Source organism: Syngnathoides biaculeatus, chromosome 4 (genome assembly GCF_019802595.1).
Source record: "Syngnathoides biaculeatus isolate LvHL_M chromosome 4, ASM1980259v1, whole genome shotgun sequence".
Classification (NCBI taxonomy): Eukaryota; Metazoa; Chordata; class Actinopteri; order Syngnathiformes; family Syngnathidae; genus Syngnathoides; species Syngnathoides biaculeatus.
In genome coordinates, this window is record NC_084643.1 from 92,516 (window position 1) to 109,495 (window position 16,980).

At 41.4% G+C, this 16,980-nt stretch overlaps 2 protein-coding genes across 8 annotated transcripts in view; both read left to right on the forward strand.

Annotated features, from left to right (window-relative positions):
* Positions 1 to 228: 228 nt before the first annotated feature.
* On the forward strand, positions 229 to 8,529 carry tctn2 (tectonic family member 2). 4 transcript variants are annotated; one of them, XM_061816946.1, is made up of 19 exons: positions 229 to 363; positions 1,210 to 1,286; positions 1,374 to 1,487; positions 1,564 to 1,634; positions 1,794 to 1,989; positions 2,070 to 2,170; positions 2,241 to 2,437; positions 2,538 to 2,655; positions 2,753 to 2,906; positions 2,992 to 3,069; positions 3,161 to 3,283; positions 3,354 to 3,428; positions 4,334 to 4,447; positions 5,732 to 5,849; positions 5,931 to 6,034; positions 6,127 to 6,268; positions 6,357 to 6,500; positions 6,714 to 6,802; positions 7,705 to 8,529. In XM_061816946.1, exons 2-19 carry the CDS (start codon positions 1,223 to 1,225, stop codon positions 7,824 to 7,826), a joined length of 2,124 nt encoding a protein of 707 aa, XP_061672930.1. In that variant the 5' UTR covers positions 229 to 363; positions 1,210 to 1,222; the 3' UTR covers positions 7,827 to 8,529. The 4 variants fall into 4 exon arrangements, with proteins under 4 accessions (XP_061672930.1, XP_061672927.1, XP_061672929.1 ...); XM_061816943.1 differs by lacking the exon at positions 229 to 363 and adding an exon at positions 839 to 935; XM_061816945.1 differs by lacking the exon at positions 229 to 363 and adding an exon at positions 1,025 to 1,102.
* Positions 8,530 to 9,342: 813 nt separating this feature from the next.
* Positions 9,343 to 16,980, forward strand: part of LOC133499855 (dynein axonemal heavy chain 10-like) — a 35,014-nt gene continuing 27,376 nt past the window's right edge. For 3 of the 4 annotated variants that reach the window (XM_061818237.1, XM_061818239.1, XM_061818238.1), the window contains exon 1: positions 16,905 to 16,969. In XM_061818237.1, coding sequence (XP_061674221.1) covers positions 16,908 to 16,969 — 62 coding nt within the window. In that variant the 5' untranslated portion in view covers positions 16,905 to 16,907. Of the gene's footprint in view, positions 9,972 to 10,039; positions 10,156 to 11,628; positions 11,882 to 12,653; positions 13,043 to 13,138; positions 13,330 to 14,509; positions 14,709 to 14,798; positions 14,994 to 16,012; positions 16,184 to 16,300; positions 16,478 to 16,574; positions 16,728 to 16,826; positions 16,970 to 16,980 lie in introns of those variants that run through there. The other variant, XM_061818240.1, reaches the window with a different exon arrangement.

The following is a 16,980-nucleotide window of genomic DNA, read 5'->3' on the forward strand; positions in this document are numbered from 1 at the left end:
AAGATTTGCTTAACTTCTTTCCGCTAGCCATACACGGGTCGTCTTTGACGTTAAATACATCAGCTATAGCTAATCGCTATACGCCTTTTATATTCAGTCGATGGAACAAAAGTTATTTCCGATACCAAATAACGTGAGCCTTCAAATACTCGGGCCACTATCAACCAGTAAGAAACTTGCTTATTATTTTTAATAGTTAACAAAGTTTTTTTTTTCTTTTTTACAGATGTCGCTGTAACACACTCCACGTCACACTGTTAAACATCCACTTTACACAGCCTCCTTGACTGCAGGGCATGCTTTCACCAACCAATGAGCATCCTCCCTGGGAGTCTGCGCATTGGGACTTGAGGGGGGCTGAACGTAAGCAATCGAATTTTAAACAAATCTTTTTTTATGTTGGTTTATCCAGGGCAGGGATATTATTAATAATAATTATTAATATAGTAATATTAATAACGAAAATCCTTAGGTTTAAAACTTGAATTCATGTCGTGTTTAATGTTAAACAAATTATTAAAAAACAATAAAAAAAGGTGCTAACCCCGACACACTTTTACAAAATTGCTAAACTATTTTTTGGGTGTGTGTGATGAATGAAACGTTTTTAAAGTTTAAAACATAAAGATCCACATTGAATGTTTTTACGCTCTGTCTTTTTAATTCCTTTCGCCCCCCACCCTTGTATTTTCTGGAGGTGGAAAAGATCAGTTTAAAAGTAGATTCGAATCTAGAATTTATCCCCAAAAATAATCGAAGATTAATTGCAACACAATGACGGAACATTTACTGGATAGCGTTTTTAAAAGCCACTTTGAAACCGGAAAAAAGGTTGGACACCGGATGTACGTCTAATGTATCGCGCGTCGACATTTGTTGTCATCCATTCAAACCCAATTTCTGGGAAATGTCGATGCCATTGATTCTATATTTTGGTAATGTGTGACAAAATTAATTTTTCTAATATAATGATAAATGATTGACAAAGGAGGAACCGCCGTAGCAGCGCGCCATCTTGCGAAAGTCGCTTAATAATATACGTCACCGTCTGTTTTAGTGGGGTGTCGCTTGGTAACAGTGCACGGCGTCACTCATTTCAGAAGTAACTTTAATTTTCGATGTTATTGCGTTTTTTATCGCAGCCTTGTCGACATGTATTTAATGAATGATCATTTGACTCAATGGATAAAATCTTAAACGTCTTCCCAGGCTCTTGGATAGAATGGCTAAGGTGCTGGCTCTCCTAGTTGTCCTACTTTTTTGTTGGGCCGAGAGCAAAAATCTTGGTAAGTAAAATGGCATTTCCGATTTGGGAATAACTACACACATGCAATGCGATAGGTTTTTTTTTAAGTCAGACGTGTCATTAATAGTTTTCCAGCCGTCGTTCATCTTTGCTGCTGGACCGAGAATCACAACATTTCTACTTGGAAACATAACAGACGTCTCTCTGAATGTGCGCCCCGTATTTCCATCCAACGTAACAGGTACAAACAACAAGTCTGAATAGTTCCATCACAAAGTGAGGAAAAAACGTGGTCAATTTTGTTGGTTTATTGACAGGAACCGTTGATCCTCCATCGTGTGTAACCGAGGAAACACAGTGGATTGTTACAAAGGAACTATTTGGATTGGTAAAAAGATTAGTTTTTTTAAAACTCTAATATGCAATCATCAGATGCAAAAATGAATCTGAGACCCTGAAACAAGATTAAATTTAGGTTATACTTTGTGATTTTTGATTAACTTTGAAGTGCGATGTCCCTCCCGGTGTTTGATTTGTGATTCCGCAGAATGCGCTGCGAGTTCATTTGCACCTGAATAAAAGTCTGCACTTGTGCGGCGAAAACGAAACAGACTGCTGTCCAAAGCCGCTGTGTGTCCTGGAGAGCCTGCAGGTATCTGCCTGTGTGGGGAACACAGTTCAGGCGTCGTTGCTGATCCAGGCCCAGATTTATGCGCACTTGATTTCTACTAATCCCGGATCTGGTAATTCTACTGATTCTGATCACTTTGATGAAAAGAGAGTCGTACTTTTCCACTGAATGTTAATCTCTTGTCCGTTGTAGATCGTGGAACAGTCATCCCAAACCAAGTTTACGAACCTCTGGGCTCGTGTCCTTGTGACCTCACTTCCGGAGCATGTGATATTCGCTGTTGCTGTGACAAGGTAGCTGTGAGGAAAGGGGCCAATTTCTTATTCTTTCTTCCCGATGTGATGTTTGGCTTTACGTCAACAGGACTGCTCGACTGAAGAACTGAAGCTGTTTCAGGCTCACTGCCACAAAGGACCCTTTGGTGGGGAGCCCCCCCCAGCTCCAGACTACCACTGTTCTGCACAGAGCGAGGACTCCCCAGATTGGTTTCCCTTTCTGTGTGTCGTCTCGCCACTTGAAAACAACCCATACCTGGGGCTCTTTTACCACGGAGACACAATGTACAAATATCTTTAATTGCTTATGTTTAATTTCTTCTCATGTTATTTATTGCCTGAATTATTTTTGACTGGCTTTACTTTTGTTATTTCTTTTGTCCAGAAAACCAAAACCTCGCCCTTCCTTCCAAATGCCCATTTTGTCCGCACCGGTTTTTAATATTTATCGACAAGGAAATCCAATTTTTACTTTGGACGATCAGTTGTTCACTATTCCACAGGTGAGTAATTTCTCATTTATTTCGCAATAGTATTTTTTTTGTGTGTGTGTTTATATTGCCAAGCTAACTAAAAAAAATTGCAATGTTTTGCACACAGATGGCCATTGGACATTGTGTATACAATGCTCCTGTTGCCTTTTTGGAGAATTTCAGTTTTAAATGTGTGAACCTGCTGAGGTCTTGTCCGACTACTTTCCCTTTACAAACATTTCCATCGGACTTGAGCATGAAAGTGAACAATGGGCAAGGGGGTAAATATTGCATCTTTGAAAAAAATGTAACGTTGCCTGTAAACACTATTGTTTGAATTAGAACAGTAATTTCTCTTTGCACTAGGTGATGTCACAGTAGAAGTAAGAGATGAAACAGTTGAGGATTTGAAAGATTTCCTATCAAATGCAGTTGTTCGTTCAGGTACAGATATTGAAATGTCCTGTATCATAGATGCACTAACTTGTGTACTTTGTGATTGATGAATTGATTGATTGATTAATATTTTATTCAGACCAGGTGGAAGAGTGTGAGAGCGTGACCTTGGCTTTGGATTACACATTCTACTGGAAGGGAAATCAAATCACCGAAATCGTCCTGACACGCTCCGTCGGGACATTCACTTTTAAAGGACGTGGTATGTGCCCATAACGCATTGTGGACTTTTATCTCTTTGGCTTTGTTTCCTATTCAATTCGTACTTGCAGTGGCGTTAACGACGAGATATTCCGCTGAGTTCCTGACTGGAGAAGATACGAGTGAGTCTGACTTAAAGAATCCAGGTGAGAGCACTTAAGCCTGATAAAACCTCTTGAGCAGGGGTGCCCAGACTTTTTTTTACCCCAAGATCTACTTTTCAAGCAGCTAGCTTCGCACGAGCTACTGACGACGGGGCAGCGCGGGGTGGGGGTGATGCTCCCAATGTTATTAATGTTATTTGATATATTATACTATATATATCTCATCCTGCAATTTCTAATTTGGCTTGAGACCATATCTTTCCCACTCGAAAAGAGAAAATCTCGTCCAGTTTGACCACTTTTTCTTTGATTATTCACATACTCTGACAGTCATTGCATCTTAAAACAACAGCATTTATTTTTTTAACTTTCTCCATTAATATTGGAAGTAAACATAAGCAGCATGTCTAGCTCGTCTTTGCTGTACGTTGCCCAGGCCGTGTTGCTAACTAAAGCGGCGGTGGTGGACGCTGTCATTATAAATCACATTGATGGGCTGCATAAGTACTGTAACATTTGTAATTACGAGTGTACGTCTTTAAGAGTGGGGGGTGGGGGGTTTTAAGGTAAACTAGGAAAAAGAGTGGCGGCTGCCTAAAAGAAACCAGTGGCTTCTTTTAATTTTTTTACAGTGTGTATGTGAATTGTGCCATTAGATGTAACAACCAGTCATCCCTCACTTATTGAATCACATTGCAAAATACATCAAACTGAATAGCTGTATGTTATACTTTCAATTTGCATTGGATGATTTTTTTTTTGCGCGCAACACAGAATATCTGCAGACTGGATCAGCAGATAGGGACCATTGGCTGACGTCTTTTTTTTTTTTTTGGGCACGCCGTCTTGCCATCGACCGAGACTGCTTCACGATCGACGCACTGAGCACCCCTGCTCTTGAGTTTTGTTTCTGTCAAAGATGATTTACCGGTACCTTGTTAACACAGCAGCATCTGGGATGAGAGGTTATCAGGTGGGAAGGCCCGTCATTGCCGGAATCGAGAGCACACAAACGAATGCTTTCTCAGTGCAGAGGACATCAATCAATCTCTGGAAACCAGGTGATACGATCACAGTTTCAGTCATCTAGAGAGCTCGTGCACCTACGTCACCGAAGTCACGTGGTTGGCCATATTGACGGTCAAGCTAAGCATTGCTCAAGGCTAAGTCGGTTGGAGACGGCACGAAAATATGTCTTATAGCACGACGCCCAAAGTTTTGTCCGATACTGTTAAACATTTACAAGGTGATAATAAATGAAGGTACGTGGAAAAATGAGAGACACTTGGCAAAGAGGACCCACATTTAATGCTGAAGTCGATGTTTTCGTCGATAAGAAATTGGACTGTTAACCAGGTTCCGCTTGTCTTGGACAACTTGATCTACACGTGGATCTGGTGAGTAAGCCGTCGAGATATACACTGTAGAGTTTGAAAACGTAGAAAAGTCTGGACACATACAAATACTTCTTTGCTGGATCTGTTCTCAATCAAGAATAAATTCTGCATGGTGATGGAGCCACCCAGATTTATTTCAATATAAATATCAATATTGAAACAAAAAACTTTCATTCAAAAAAGCGAGTCGGCTCCTTCGTACACAAAGCATGTTGCGGCCACACGTTAAACTTCGGTAAACCTCTCCGTGACAGACTTTTTTTTTTTTTTTAAATATTGTTCTCAAATGAGTTCAATGCATATTTAAAAAAAGACCACCGGGATAGGCTTCAGCCCCCGTACACGGTAGTGTGTTGCGGCCACATGTTCACCTACGAAAACATCCATGTGACCGACGGTTTATTTTCTTTTTATAAATACATATTGGACTCATTTGAGAACAATGCATACTAACAAAAAAAAGTCTGTCGGGCAGAGGTTTACCAAAGATTAACGTGTGGCCGCAACACGCTTCCGTGTACGTTAGAGACGACTCCCTGTCTTGTTTTTTTTTTTTTTTAAAGCATCATTCTCAAATGAGCCAACTTGCATTATAAATAGTTCTGTGGAATTTGAGATTGAGAAGAATAATTTGTACCTGAAATGAAGTGATCGCGACACAATCGTGTTTATTTGGTCACGTTTAATTGCCGAAATCCATCGATCTTTTCTCGTCTTTTCAGCTGGTATTCTATAGAATGATGTCTTTGAATATCTGTCTCGTCTGTTGTGACAACCAACAACACAACAAGTCTGAGGGAGGCATTGTGAATATTCTGCTCCGGTTCAATGTCCCCCACACTGTCGAGCAGCTCTTTTTGACCTGCAATAAGGCGCCGTGAAAATGGTGACGTCACATGCACGAGCTCTGCTATTATTTCTCAATCAACTCCTCATTCTGCTGTAAAGTGCATGATGGGCTGTGCTTGACCGCTAAGAAACAACCGCTGCTGTTCGCTGAGAATTCAACGTCAGGGTGTCATTTACTTGTCAGCCTGCAAAACCTGACCCAGTGTGATCTCCTCAGGTGAGATGCTCGGCGTGATTTAATACGCATCAAACTTTAGTACGTGTGTTCAAGCAAAGTCAAATGACTTGTCTCCTCTAGAGACACCGTTGCTTCTCTACAGGCAGACTTGATCACGGCCACGTATGTCGGAAACACTGGAAACCCAAATTCTGAAAGCGAAGCAGACTGGGTCAAAATAAGATGTGAGTACAGATCAAGAATACGTGAATGTGACTCTGTGGATGATGATTGAACTCTATTTTCTGTGTTGCTGTCTTTTTGAACTGAATTTTAGTTTTGAACTCAAGCAATTCATCGGGAGACGCTAATGGTTCATGCAGCGGGATTCCAGCCCATATCCATATCCACTTTTGGAGTTATGAGACTAGAATGACTGAAGGAAATGGCCAAAGGAATATCCATGATATCAAAGTTTGGTGTGTATGTTAGTAAATTAAATTCATGTTCCACATTGTAAATAACAGTGAATTAAGACCAGTTCTTCATGTTGTTGACTGTTCTTAGGTCCACACTGTCCACTTGGACATTAGACTGCGGAGGAGGTGATGTATCGCCATGTGCAGATCCCACAGAGGCCCAGTTGTTTCCGATCACCTCGTCAGTTACTTTTATTGACATTCCCGCCCATAGAGGACCTCCAAAAACCAGGTAATAGCACAAATGATAAAACTAGTTCCAGCAATTCATTTTAATGCTAGGTCAACTTATTTTGTACATCATCCTGTTCGGTAATAATAATAATGCACACAACTATAGCACTTTTCAAGGCACTTATCGACGTGTTAAAATTTGACACATTATTCACATTCTAATGGTGGTAAATGCTTTGCGTAGGCGCAGCTAATTTTGTTTTTCTCTCAGGTTTCAGATTAACTTCACAGAGTACGATTGTGACAGAAATGATGTATGCTGGCCTCAGATGTTTTTCCCCTTGACTAAGTATTACACTGGTAAGCATTTCACCACAAAGTAAATATCTTACAATGGTTTAATTTTATAATGCCTCTTTGTGGTAAATTGGGATAGTATGTTGTTAACAAGAATCAGTTACATTTAATGAAAAAAAAAAAAGTTACCGTAATTTCCAGCCTACAGAGCGCACCTGATTATAAGCCTCACCCAGTGCATTTGTAAAGGAAATACCACCTGTGTAGCAACGCGGTAGCACAGCACTAACAGCCAGTTAAAAAAAAAACAACATACTGAAATTACTGAGACACAGCAGAAACACGTTAGCATGGCGCTAACGCTGGCGCGGCGCTTACAGGGCCGGATAGAAAAAAACATACCGGTAAAAATCACTGAGACGCAGGAGTAACACAGCAGCAACACACTAGCACAAAGCTAACAGAGCCAGTTAAAAAAAAAAATAATCAGCCGCGACAGCTACACAGTAGCAACGTGGTCGCACAGCACTAACAGAGCCGGCTAAAAAAAAAAACATACCGGTAAAAATCACTGAGATGCGGCAGCAACACGCTAGCACAGCGCTAACAGGGCCGGTTAAAAAAAACATACCAGTAAAAATCACTGAGACAGGGCAGTAACACAGTGGCAACAGTGGTGACGCTAGCGCGGCGCTAACATGGCCGGTTAAAAAATAAATACCAGTAAAAGTCACTTCCTTGGCACATGTATTCCACTGGTCTCACTCTTACCTTTTAAGTTCGAGTGCCCCGTTGCAGCCGTTAGAAAAAAAATGCACAGATTAGCCGCATCACTGCATAAACCGCAGGGTTGAAAGCGTGTGAAAATGGGCCGGAAATTACGGTAATTCAGATCATTGTATTCACCTTCAAAGTGCACATTGGGTAAAATGGTCTTCAGTCATACAGTGACATTTTGTTTTTAGGGGAGCCCCATTCTCAGTCTTTGGCCAAGGGCCTAATCTTGGTCTTCTTTTTCCTCGCCGCATCGGTTCTCGGGACTCCCTGGAGGCAACTCCGTCAAGCTTGGAACGGTTCCTTTCTGTAATGGAGGATCACCAAAGAGACACATGTGTGACATAGTTGTATATTTTGAAAAACAAATAGTTATTACCCCTGGGGGGTAGGTTCCACGCTCAAACAATCGCCTGTCGACATGCACCGATGGAGAGATGTCACCCAGTTCTCAAGCAACCTGCCCCATTTCCCTACTTGGACTGCCAACTCCTTACAACTATGATGGTTCGTGTTTATATTGTTTATAGTGGTTTGTGCAACAGTTTTTAAATTTTTATTTATTATCAAGGTAATCGTGGTTTAATATGATTTTTTTTGGACCCTTTGACATAGGGTACCATGTTATGTTGTTGTTGTTAGTGCGTAAAAAAAACAAACACACAAGTTACCACATTTTTAAATAAATATAGCACACAGTAGTCACACAGCCAGGCTAATCGTCGTAGTCACTGTTAGCATGGATAACACCATTACAGACAAGACAAGCCATTATATGACTATAATTATTAATGATTACTATTCAGATAGTGGTGTAATGCACAGACAATAGGGTTGACATCATCCAAAAGGGAAGGTATATTTTTTGCCTTTTCAGATAAAATTAGGTCAGGGTGTACCTCGCCCCCCCGCCCTCCCGCGGCCCTTTTGAGGATAAGCAGCTCAGGTAATGGATGAATGGTGTTTAAAACATTTAATAGGGGTCTCTATGTAAAAATAAAGACAAAACCATCACAGTGTTGGCTCATTTTTACAATGACATATTGGGTCATGATAGTGTCGTGTTCATGCAGAATATATGTGCATGAATGTGAGGTGCGGAGGAGGAAGAGTGGCGAGGGTGGACGACTTCAAAATACTCGGGGTCAACAATACAGAGCAATGGAGAGTGTTGTAAAGAAGTGAAAAAATGGGTCCAAATGGCGTGGAACAGTTGGCGGAAGGTGTCTGGTGTTCCATGTGACCGAAGAGTCTCCGCTAGGATGAAGGGCAAAATTTATAAAACAGTGGTGAGGCCGGCCATGATGTATGGATTAGAGATTGTGGCGCTGAAGAGACAACAGCAAGCAGAAATGAAGATGCTGAGGTTCTCGCTTGGATTGAACAGGTTGGATGGGGTTAGAAATCAGCTCAGCCAAAGTTGGATGTTTTGGAGACATGGTTAGAGAGAGCAGGCTTAGATGGAAAAAGATGACACCCTGTGGCGACCCCTAACGGGACAAGCCGAAAGGAAAAGACAAAGAAGTTAGTGTAGCGTCCGAGGTGGAGGAACTTCAAAAATTATGCTTCTGTTGACAACTCGAACATTATACAGAAGGACTGTTTTGAAACAATTCAACACCTTATTTTCTCTCCTTGCAAAATTTTGTGAAACAAGAACCACCCATGAATGACTAAAATAACTTGCGGTGTAGTGGGTGTCTTCCGCAAGCTGTTTCAAAGATTTTACATTTTATTTTACAAAAAGCAAAGTTAGAGTCTGGTGTGAGATTTCCTTCAAATTGTTTTTACCTCGGCATACTTGTTGTGTACACGTATGGTTAGCTTGATAGCATAATTTACCAAGCCATTTTTGAATCTTTTAGGACAAAACAAGAAGAATCTAGTTGAATTGGTTTAACTGTTGGGGATTACCGTGACTTTATCGATGACACAAAGAAAGAAATTTATTCTGTTCAACAAGCAAATTCTTTTTGTTTAATGGTTATAATGGCAGTATTTTAAAAATTATATAGGCAATTGTGCTTTTAGGGTCACTACTTGATCCCCACATCCGTTTCATTCGTTTCGTATTAACGGTGTATGTAAATCGTCCCAAAATTAAAAGTTAGTTTTAATAAACGAAAATTCAAACGTGGGGTGGGGGCGTCACTTTATACGTACTTTGGCGTCACCTTGTGTCAGTTGTGCCACTCCACGGTCAGTAATGTGATTCGTTTGTCGACGTCTAGCAACAGAATGTTACAAGTTCGGTTTGTTTTTACTAAGGTTTTTTTTTTCATGTCTGTTTTTACAACAAAGTAGTGGGTTGTCCGTGATATAATCGGCGAATTGTTACTGACGTTTAACTAGCGTAACCGTGTTGAAAAAATGGAGGAGAACCAACAAGAAGACCCGAATTCGGATCCCAAGGAGGATCCTGACGAGTCGGGCTCGGAAATCCTCTTGGACGAAGAGGGTGAGTTCTTTTTCACCGTCCATGTGAAGCTTCAATCTGTTTTTAACTTTGAGACTGTTAACGTTTAGAACTCAACGATGAGCCACTTGAAGGGGATGAGGACGAATATACGTCGCCGAGTCCCGTGGAGATTTTCAGGAGCAACGAATACATCCTGAAGTCACTGCAGAAAAAACTTATTCATGTAGGTGAACGTCACGCCAATCACAAAGGACGATGAATTTGTCTTCATGCTAATAAAGGCAAAATTCACAATTGGTCTTTCATCTATGAATCAATATGTGGTTTAACTGGAACTGTTATTTTAAAAAGTCCTTTTCATCGTGCCATTCACAATTTGACAACGTGAGCTCAAGATGACATCTAACAATTGATCAGCTGCACCATTGTGAGCCTTCCAGCGGGATGCACTTAATCATGCTACAAATGAACACAAACCATTCCAACCCTGGCCATGTCTTATGTGATTATTTAACACAAAATCAAATGATTATTTATTTGATGTTTGATAATCTTGGTAACAGATTAACATGCCTATGGCAGATTTTTATTTATTTGATGTTTGATAATCTTGGTAACAGATTAACATGCCTATGACAGAGTACCAAGAGAGGAACTCTGGTACTGCATGCATAAGTCTGGTATGGCGGAGAAATACTGTATGTTAGAATAGTACAGGACATGTATGAGGGCAGCAGAACAGTGGTGAGATGTGCTGTAGGTGTGTCAGAAGAATTTAAGATGGAGGTGGGAGTGCATCAGGGATCCGCGCTGAGCCCCTGTCTGTTTGTGGTAGTAATGGATAGGCTGACAGATGAGGTTAGACTGGAATCCCCTTGGACTATGATGTTCGCAGATGATATTGTGATCTGCAGTGAAAGCAGGGAGCAGGTGGAGGAACAATTAGAAAGATGGAGGTATGCACTGGAAAAGAGGAAAGTAAAACAATATATTTGCGTGAGGAAGAGTGAGGCTCCAGGGAGAAGAGATACCAAAGGTGGATGACTTCAAATACTTGGGGTCAACAATACAGAGCGATGAAAAATGTGGTAAGGAAGTGAAGAAACAGGTCCAAGCAGGGTGGAACAGTTGGCGGAAGGTGTCTTCGCTAGGATGGAGGGCAAAGTTTATAAAACAGCGGTGAGGCCCGCCATGATGTACGGATTAGAGACAGTGGTACTGGAGAAACAACGGGAAGCAGAACTGGAGGTGGCAGAAATGAAGATGTTGAGGTTCTCGTTCGGAGTGAGCAGGTTGGATAGGTTTAGAAATGAGCTCATTACAGGGACAGCCAAAGTTAGATGTTTTGGAGACAAGGTTAGAGAGAGCAGACTTCGATGGTTTGGACATGTTCAGAGGCGAGAGAGTGAGTATATTGGTAGAAGGGTGCTGAGGATGGAGCTGCCAGGCAAAAGAGCGAGAGGAAGACTAAAGAAAAGGTTGATGGATGTTGTGAGGGAGGACAGTGGGTATTAAAGAGGATGGAGGAGATAGGCTTAGATGGAAAAAGATGACACGCTGTGGTGACCCCTAACGGGACAAGCCGAAAGGAAAAGAAGAAGATAATCATGGTAACAACTAAATCCATGAAATCTTCGTGCATGTATTAACTACTACGAGAATCCACAACTTGCATTTTCATTGTTTTTTTTTTTAGATTTATATTCCATTAATAACTGCACATCAGATGAAGAAAACTAAGGTAGAGACCCAGAGTGAAGAAAGTCCTCCTCCTCCTCCTCCTCCTCCTCCTCCCGCTGAAGAAGTCCCTCCTAATGAAGAATCCATTAACGGGAAAGTAACTCCAACCAAGCCAAGTGATCACGCAGCCGTTCGGGATGAGTTACTTAACAGCACGCACAAGTTCTTGGAAGTGGTCAACACAACTATTCAACAGCTTAAAGCTCAAGGTTTGTTAGTCACATACTCCCCCATGAAAAACTTCATATCTCTGAAACTTTTTCACATTTTGTGACCTTACAATTGCAAACTTGAATGTGTTTTGTTGAGATTTTATGTGACAAACCAACCTAAAGTAGTATATAATCGGGAAGTGCAATGACGGGATCGGGGAGGTTGACTATAGTTCTGTGGAGCTTCAATTTCTGAAGGAAATGCACAACTGCAGTCAAAGGAACATCAAACTGCTTGGTGGTGGTCTTATAGCCTTTATCTTTATCAAGCTTGTATTATTTTCTTTTTTTTTTCATAAATATGATGGCTGTTGGAACAATTTTGTCCAAATATAAATACAAGGAAATTCTGGGGGGTAAAACTTGTTGGGGGGCTTATGGAAGTAAATATGTGCCACCAGGATTTGAATTTGAAGTGCCACAGAAAACAGGATTTGAATTTGATATGTAAAGTGATCACATTTTCAATAGTTGTATTTCAGTGTAACTTTTCAACGTTAACAATTCAACTGGCTGCAATTCTGTGTCTGTGCCACTAGGCAGGGTTACTTCTGGTCAGAACCGAACAGCCAGCCAATCCAGTTACGCTTTCTTAGTATGTGACGTCATGTGACCAAGAAAGAGTAACTGCGATTTAGCAAATGGCTGCAAGATAGAGTTAAAAAAAAATCTAAGGGGGTCTGAATACTTTTCGTACCCACTGTACTGTACACCTCTGGCCATCCTCATTTTTCCTCTCTTGATTAACAAAACAACCTTTTTATTGCAGATGAGATTACACTGCACATCCCTGAGGTAGACATGGAGCCAGATGTCAATAAATTGATGTACGATTCAGAACTGGTAGAGGAGCTTGAGGATTGTGTAATGAACTGGCAGACTCAGCTCAACACTCTTATTGAGGAGCAAGAACTAAAGAAGCCACAGAGCCCCAGTCCGATGGCAGAAATCATTTTTTGGCAGGAACGTTCCTCGATCTTGAGCGCTCTGACGGCCAAGCTTAATCAACCTGTGGTCAAGAAGATTTTGCTTGTGTTGACCAAAGCACAAGCGGATGTGATTCCCACTATGGAGGCGACGGTGGCGAAACTCGTGAAATACTCTTTGGAGGCGGATGAAAATGTCCGCTTCCTCAAAACGCTGGAGAGACATTTCATGGTGAGCAACATGTTTGACCCAAAAATTGGTAGCTATTAACATCTTTCACAATGTTAGACAGCTAACCTTTATTTATCCCAGTGTTTTATCTTGTAGAATCTTGCAACAGGGGCAAACTTCAGTGTGATACTGGAGACCATTCCACCTCTGATGAACAGCCTACAAGTCGTGTGGTTGATCTCCTGCCACTATAACAGGAATGATCGCATGGTCCCTTTGATGGAGCGCATCGTTTGGCAACTGTCTAAGCGTGTAGCTCAAGTCATTGATATCCATGTGCTGTTCAAGTATGTGGATTTTCAATTAAACACTACTGGTCAAAAGAACTTGCCATTTTTTAGTCAGCTCATGTTTCAGGGAAAATTCCGGTGGTTTGGAGTCGCAATGTCTGCCATGGGTCATGTGATATGTACTCTATCTTGATAATGTGATGTTAAATCCTCTCTCATTTAATGGTGTTTTGAGAAGATTTTTATCAAGAATTACGAATTTTCAGGTGCCCCGCCATGTTCGCGAGTCACATGACCTACGTGCACGGATGTGACGTGTTACGTGCCATTCAAAACGGTGGATTACATGGGACACCATTTATGCCCAGCGCTGATTTCTCGGATTTATCCTCATCTGATGAGGAAATAGCAGTATCGGTTGATCGGGGAGACGGAGGAATACTCCATACAGATTTGAACCTGTGGCTATAAATAATGTTGAGTATTCGGTAAGGTTACCCAAAACTGAAAAAGTGTGTTTATTACAGAATCATACAAAAAGGCCTAGTCTCCAAACTTTAAACTGGAGAGAAGAGTGAAAAAAATACAACCTACAAGTGTCAAACATTTATCGGGATTTGCAGAACAGAGTTGGGAAGACATTTCTGAAGAATACCGTAATTCCCGGCCTATAGAGCGCACCTGGTTATCAGCATCGGTACACAGAATGAGTTTACTGCTAGCGCCCGTTAGCATTAAACTCTTTCTGTGTACCGATGCCTATTAGTTTCCCGTTTACGTCATCTTGTGTGTCATAGAGGTCAGAGAACACAGGTGATAGGTGAAGCGTGAAGTTTTTTTTCAATCGTTAATTTATCCGATTGGATTAAGGGTGGTGGTGACGTCATTGGAAACCCATCCATAACCAGGTGTGCTAACGCTAGCACCACATCACCGCATAAACCGCAGGGTTGAAAGCGTGTGAAAAAAGTGGCCGCTTGTAGGCCGGAAATTACGGTATTTGATTTGCATTTGAAAGAAGATACCAGAGCTGTCATATCTGCACAAGGTGGCTGCGTTAATGAGTCAAAGGTTAGGAATGCATTTTTGTTTTGTTTTGTTTTGTAGATTGGTTCCTGATTCTTGATTTCTTCTGTGACTTCACTTATTTGAACCCGAATGATCTGAAGAAAATGGTTGGATGGATGTTAAATGTTGCTCAGTGGTCTGTCACAACACTCTGGTCTAATTTTGGCAGAGATGGGAGAGAGGTGGCCAAATCCAAGGTGGATGATGCCAGGCAAGTTCTGGAATTGTGGAAGTCGTCTTACTATGAAGTGCGCGCCGAAATCGAACAAGGGGGCACTGGTAAACGCTGGGAGTTTGATAGGAGAAAGCTCTTTGAGAAAACTGATTACATGGCCGTCATCTGCCACGACTTGTCCAATGTTTTGCACGTCAGTGATCTTAGGACTCAGCACGTGACAGCCCATCATGAAGCTTGATATATATTTATTGTGTTGTTTTTTTTGTGTGTGTGTGCGCAGAACTTGGAAGAGTTTTACAACATCTTCAGCCCGGAAGTAAAAAGTGTAACCTGGGACCCAAAACGTTTTGACGAAATACAGATCAAAGTGGACAACCTAATTGTGCCCTTTGAGGAAGCCGCTTTTGATCCTTTCAGTAGTTGTAAGATCAGCAGCTGGAAAATCATTATGCAGAACTTCAACAGCACAGTTTACGTAAGTTAAGAACCTCTTTTTACTTTATCTTTTCCTTTCGGCTTGTCCCATTAGGGGTCACCACACCGTGTCATTTTTCTCCATCTAATCCTATCTCGTGCATCTTCTTCTCTAACACCCACTGTCGTCATGTCCTCCCTCACAATATCCATCAACCTTTTCTTTGGTCATCCTCTCGCTCTTTTGCCTGGCAGCTCCGTCCTCAATATACTCACTCTCTCGCCTCTGAACATTTCCAAACCATCTAAGTCTGCGCTCTCCAACCTTGTCTCCAAAACATCCAACTTTGGATGTCCCTCTAATGAGCTCGTTTCTAATCCTATCCAACCTTTTCACTCCAAGCGAGAACCTCAGCATCTTCATTTCTGCTACCTCCAGTTCTGCTTCCTGTTGTTTCTTCAATTGCACCGTCTCTAATCATCCCTTCATCCTAGCGGAGTCTCTTCTGTCACATAAAACACCAGACACCTTCCGCCAGCTGTTCCACCGCGCTTGGACCCGTTTCTTCACTTCTTACCACACTTTCCATTGCTCTGTATTGTTGACCCCAAGTATTTGAAGTCATTCACCCTCACTATCTTTTCTCGCTGGAGCTTCACTCCTCCGCCCCTCACATTCACGCACATGTAATCTGTTTTACTTGGGGTAATCTTCATTCCTCTCCTTTCCAGTGCGTGCCTCCATCTTTCTAATTGTTCCTCCACCTGCTCCCTGCTTTCACTGCTGCAAACAGGAAGGGGCCAGCACGGATCCCTGATGCAGTCCCACCTCTACCTTAAATTCTTCTGACACACCTACAGCACATCTCACCGCTGTTGTGCTGCCCTCATACATGTCGTGTACTATTCTAACATATTTCTCCGCCACACCAGACTTGCGCATGCAGTATCACAGGACCTTTTCTGACTTGATTTCCGGAAATATATGATGCATCAAAAGGCTTCTTCATTCAAATTAAAGAGGATTATCGATGTTGTTAATTTTTTTTTTTTTTTTGCCTTGCAATTGTCTTTGTTCAGGCCATTGAGAGGGAGGTCATTGCGTTTATTGACCAGTCATTTAAGACACTGCGCTCCTCAACTGCTGCCTTTGGAATGCTTGTAAAATTCAAAGACATTCACTCTCGACCAGCCATCAATAATCATTTGATGAAAAAGACCAATGATGTTCTGGCTCAGTATTGCAAAGAGGTTTGTCCGATATCACTGTCAAGCTTGTATTGAAATGTACTGTTGCCATGCGTTCAGTAACATTGCAGAGGATGTTACATGAAGGGCAAAGGATTCTGTCACTTGTTTTTGTTCTAGGTGGACAGTATAAATGAAATCTTTGAGGAAAAGAGAGATAAACCACAAATTAATAAAAACGAGCCTCCCCTGGCAGGAGGCGTCAGGTGGACGCATTCCCTTTTTCAGCGCATAAAAGGTGCCATGCTACCTCTCCTGACCATGCCAGAGTTATTGAATAGTGAAATGGGACAATTAGTGAGTAACTTCACATTTTCACAATTGTATTGGTACTTGTTTGCATTTAGGCGCAAAGGTAAAAGACTGTTTTTAATATTTCTGTATTTTTGCCAAGGCAAAAAACAAATACTTGGAAATGGCAAAAAAAATAAGTGAATATGGAGTGAAGAAGTACAAGTCGTGGATGTCAGATATCGAGCACAACTTGCCGTTGTTAATGAGAAAAAACATCTTGGTCATAATTTCGAAAGAAACCCGACGAGAAATGGTATGCATATTTACACAAAAATTAAAACAGAAAAAAAGTTTTTTCCTCAACATTTTTTTTTCTAATTTTAAGGCCATCCCAGCCAAACCTGACATCAAGGGACAAAGGGAAAGGCGATACCGTGTAAACTTTCCACGAGAGATTATGACAGCAATTGCGGAAACAAAAAACTTGATTTCCATGTCTTTCTCTATGCCGGAGGTGGCTCGAAACGTGACTTTACAGGAGTCTAACTTTATAAGGTAGTCAAGAC

Excerpts from the sequence above, each read along its gene's own strand:
- tctn2 (XM_061816946.1), top strand. The coding sequence starts at position 1,223 with ATGGCTAAGGTGCTGGCTCTCCTAGTTGTCCTACTTTTTTGTTGGGCC. Across the intron at positions 3,284-3,353 it reads ATTCACTTTTAAAGGACGTG|TGGCGTTAACGACGAGATAT; the intron begins GTATGTGCCCAT and ends TCGTACTTGCAG. Across the intron at positions 6,269-6,356 it reads ATCCATGATATCAAAGTTTG|GTCCACACTGTCCACTTGGA; the intron begins GTGTGTATGTTA and ends GACTGTTCTTAG.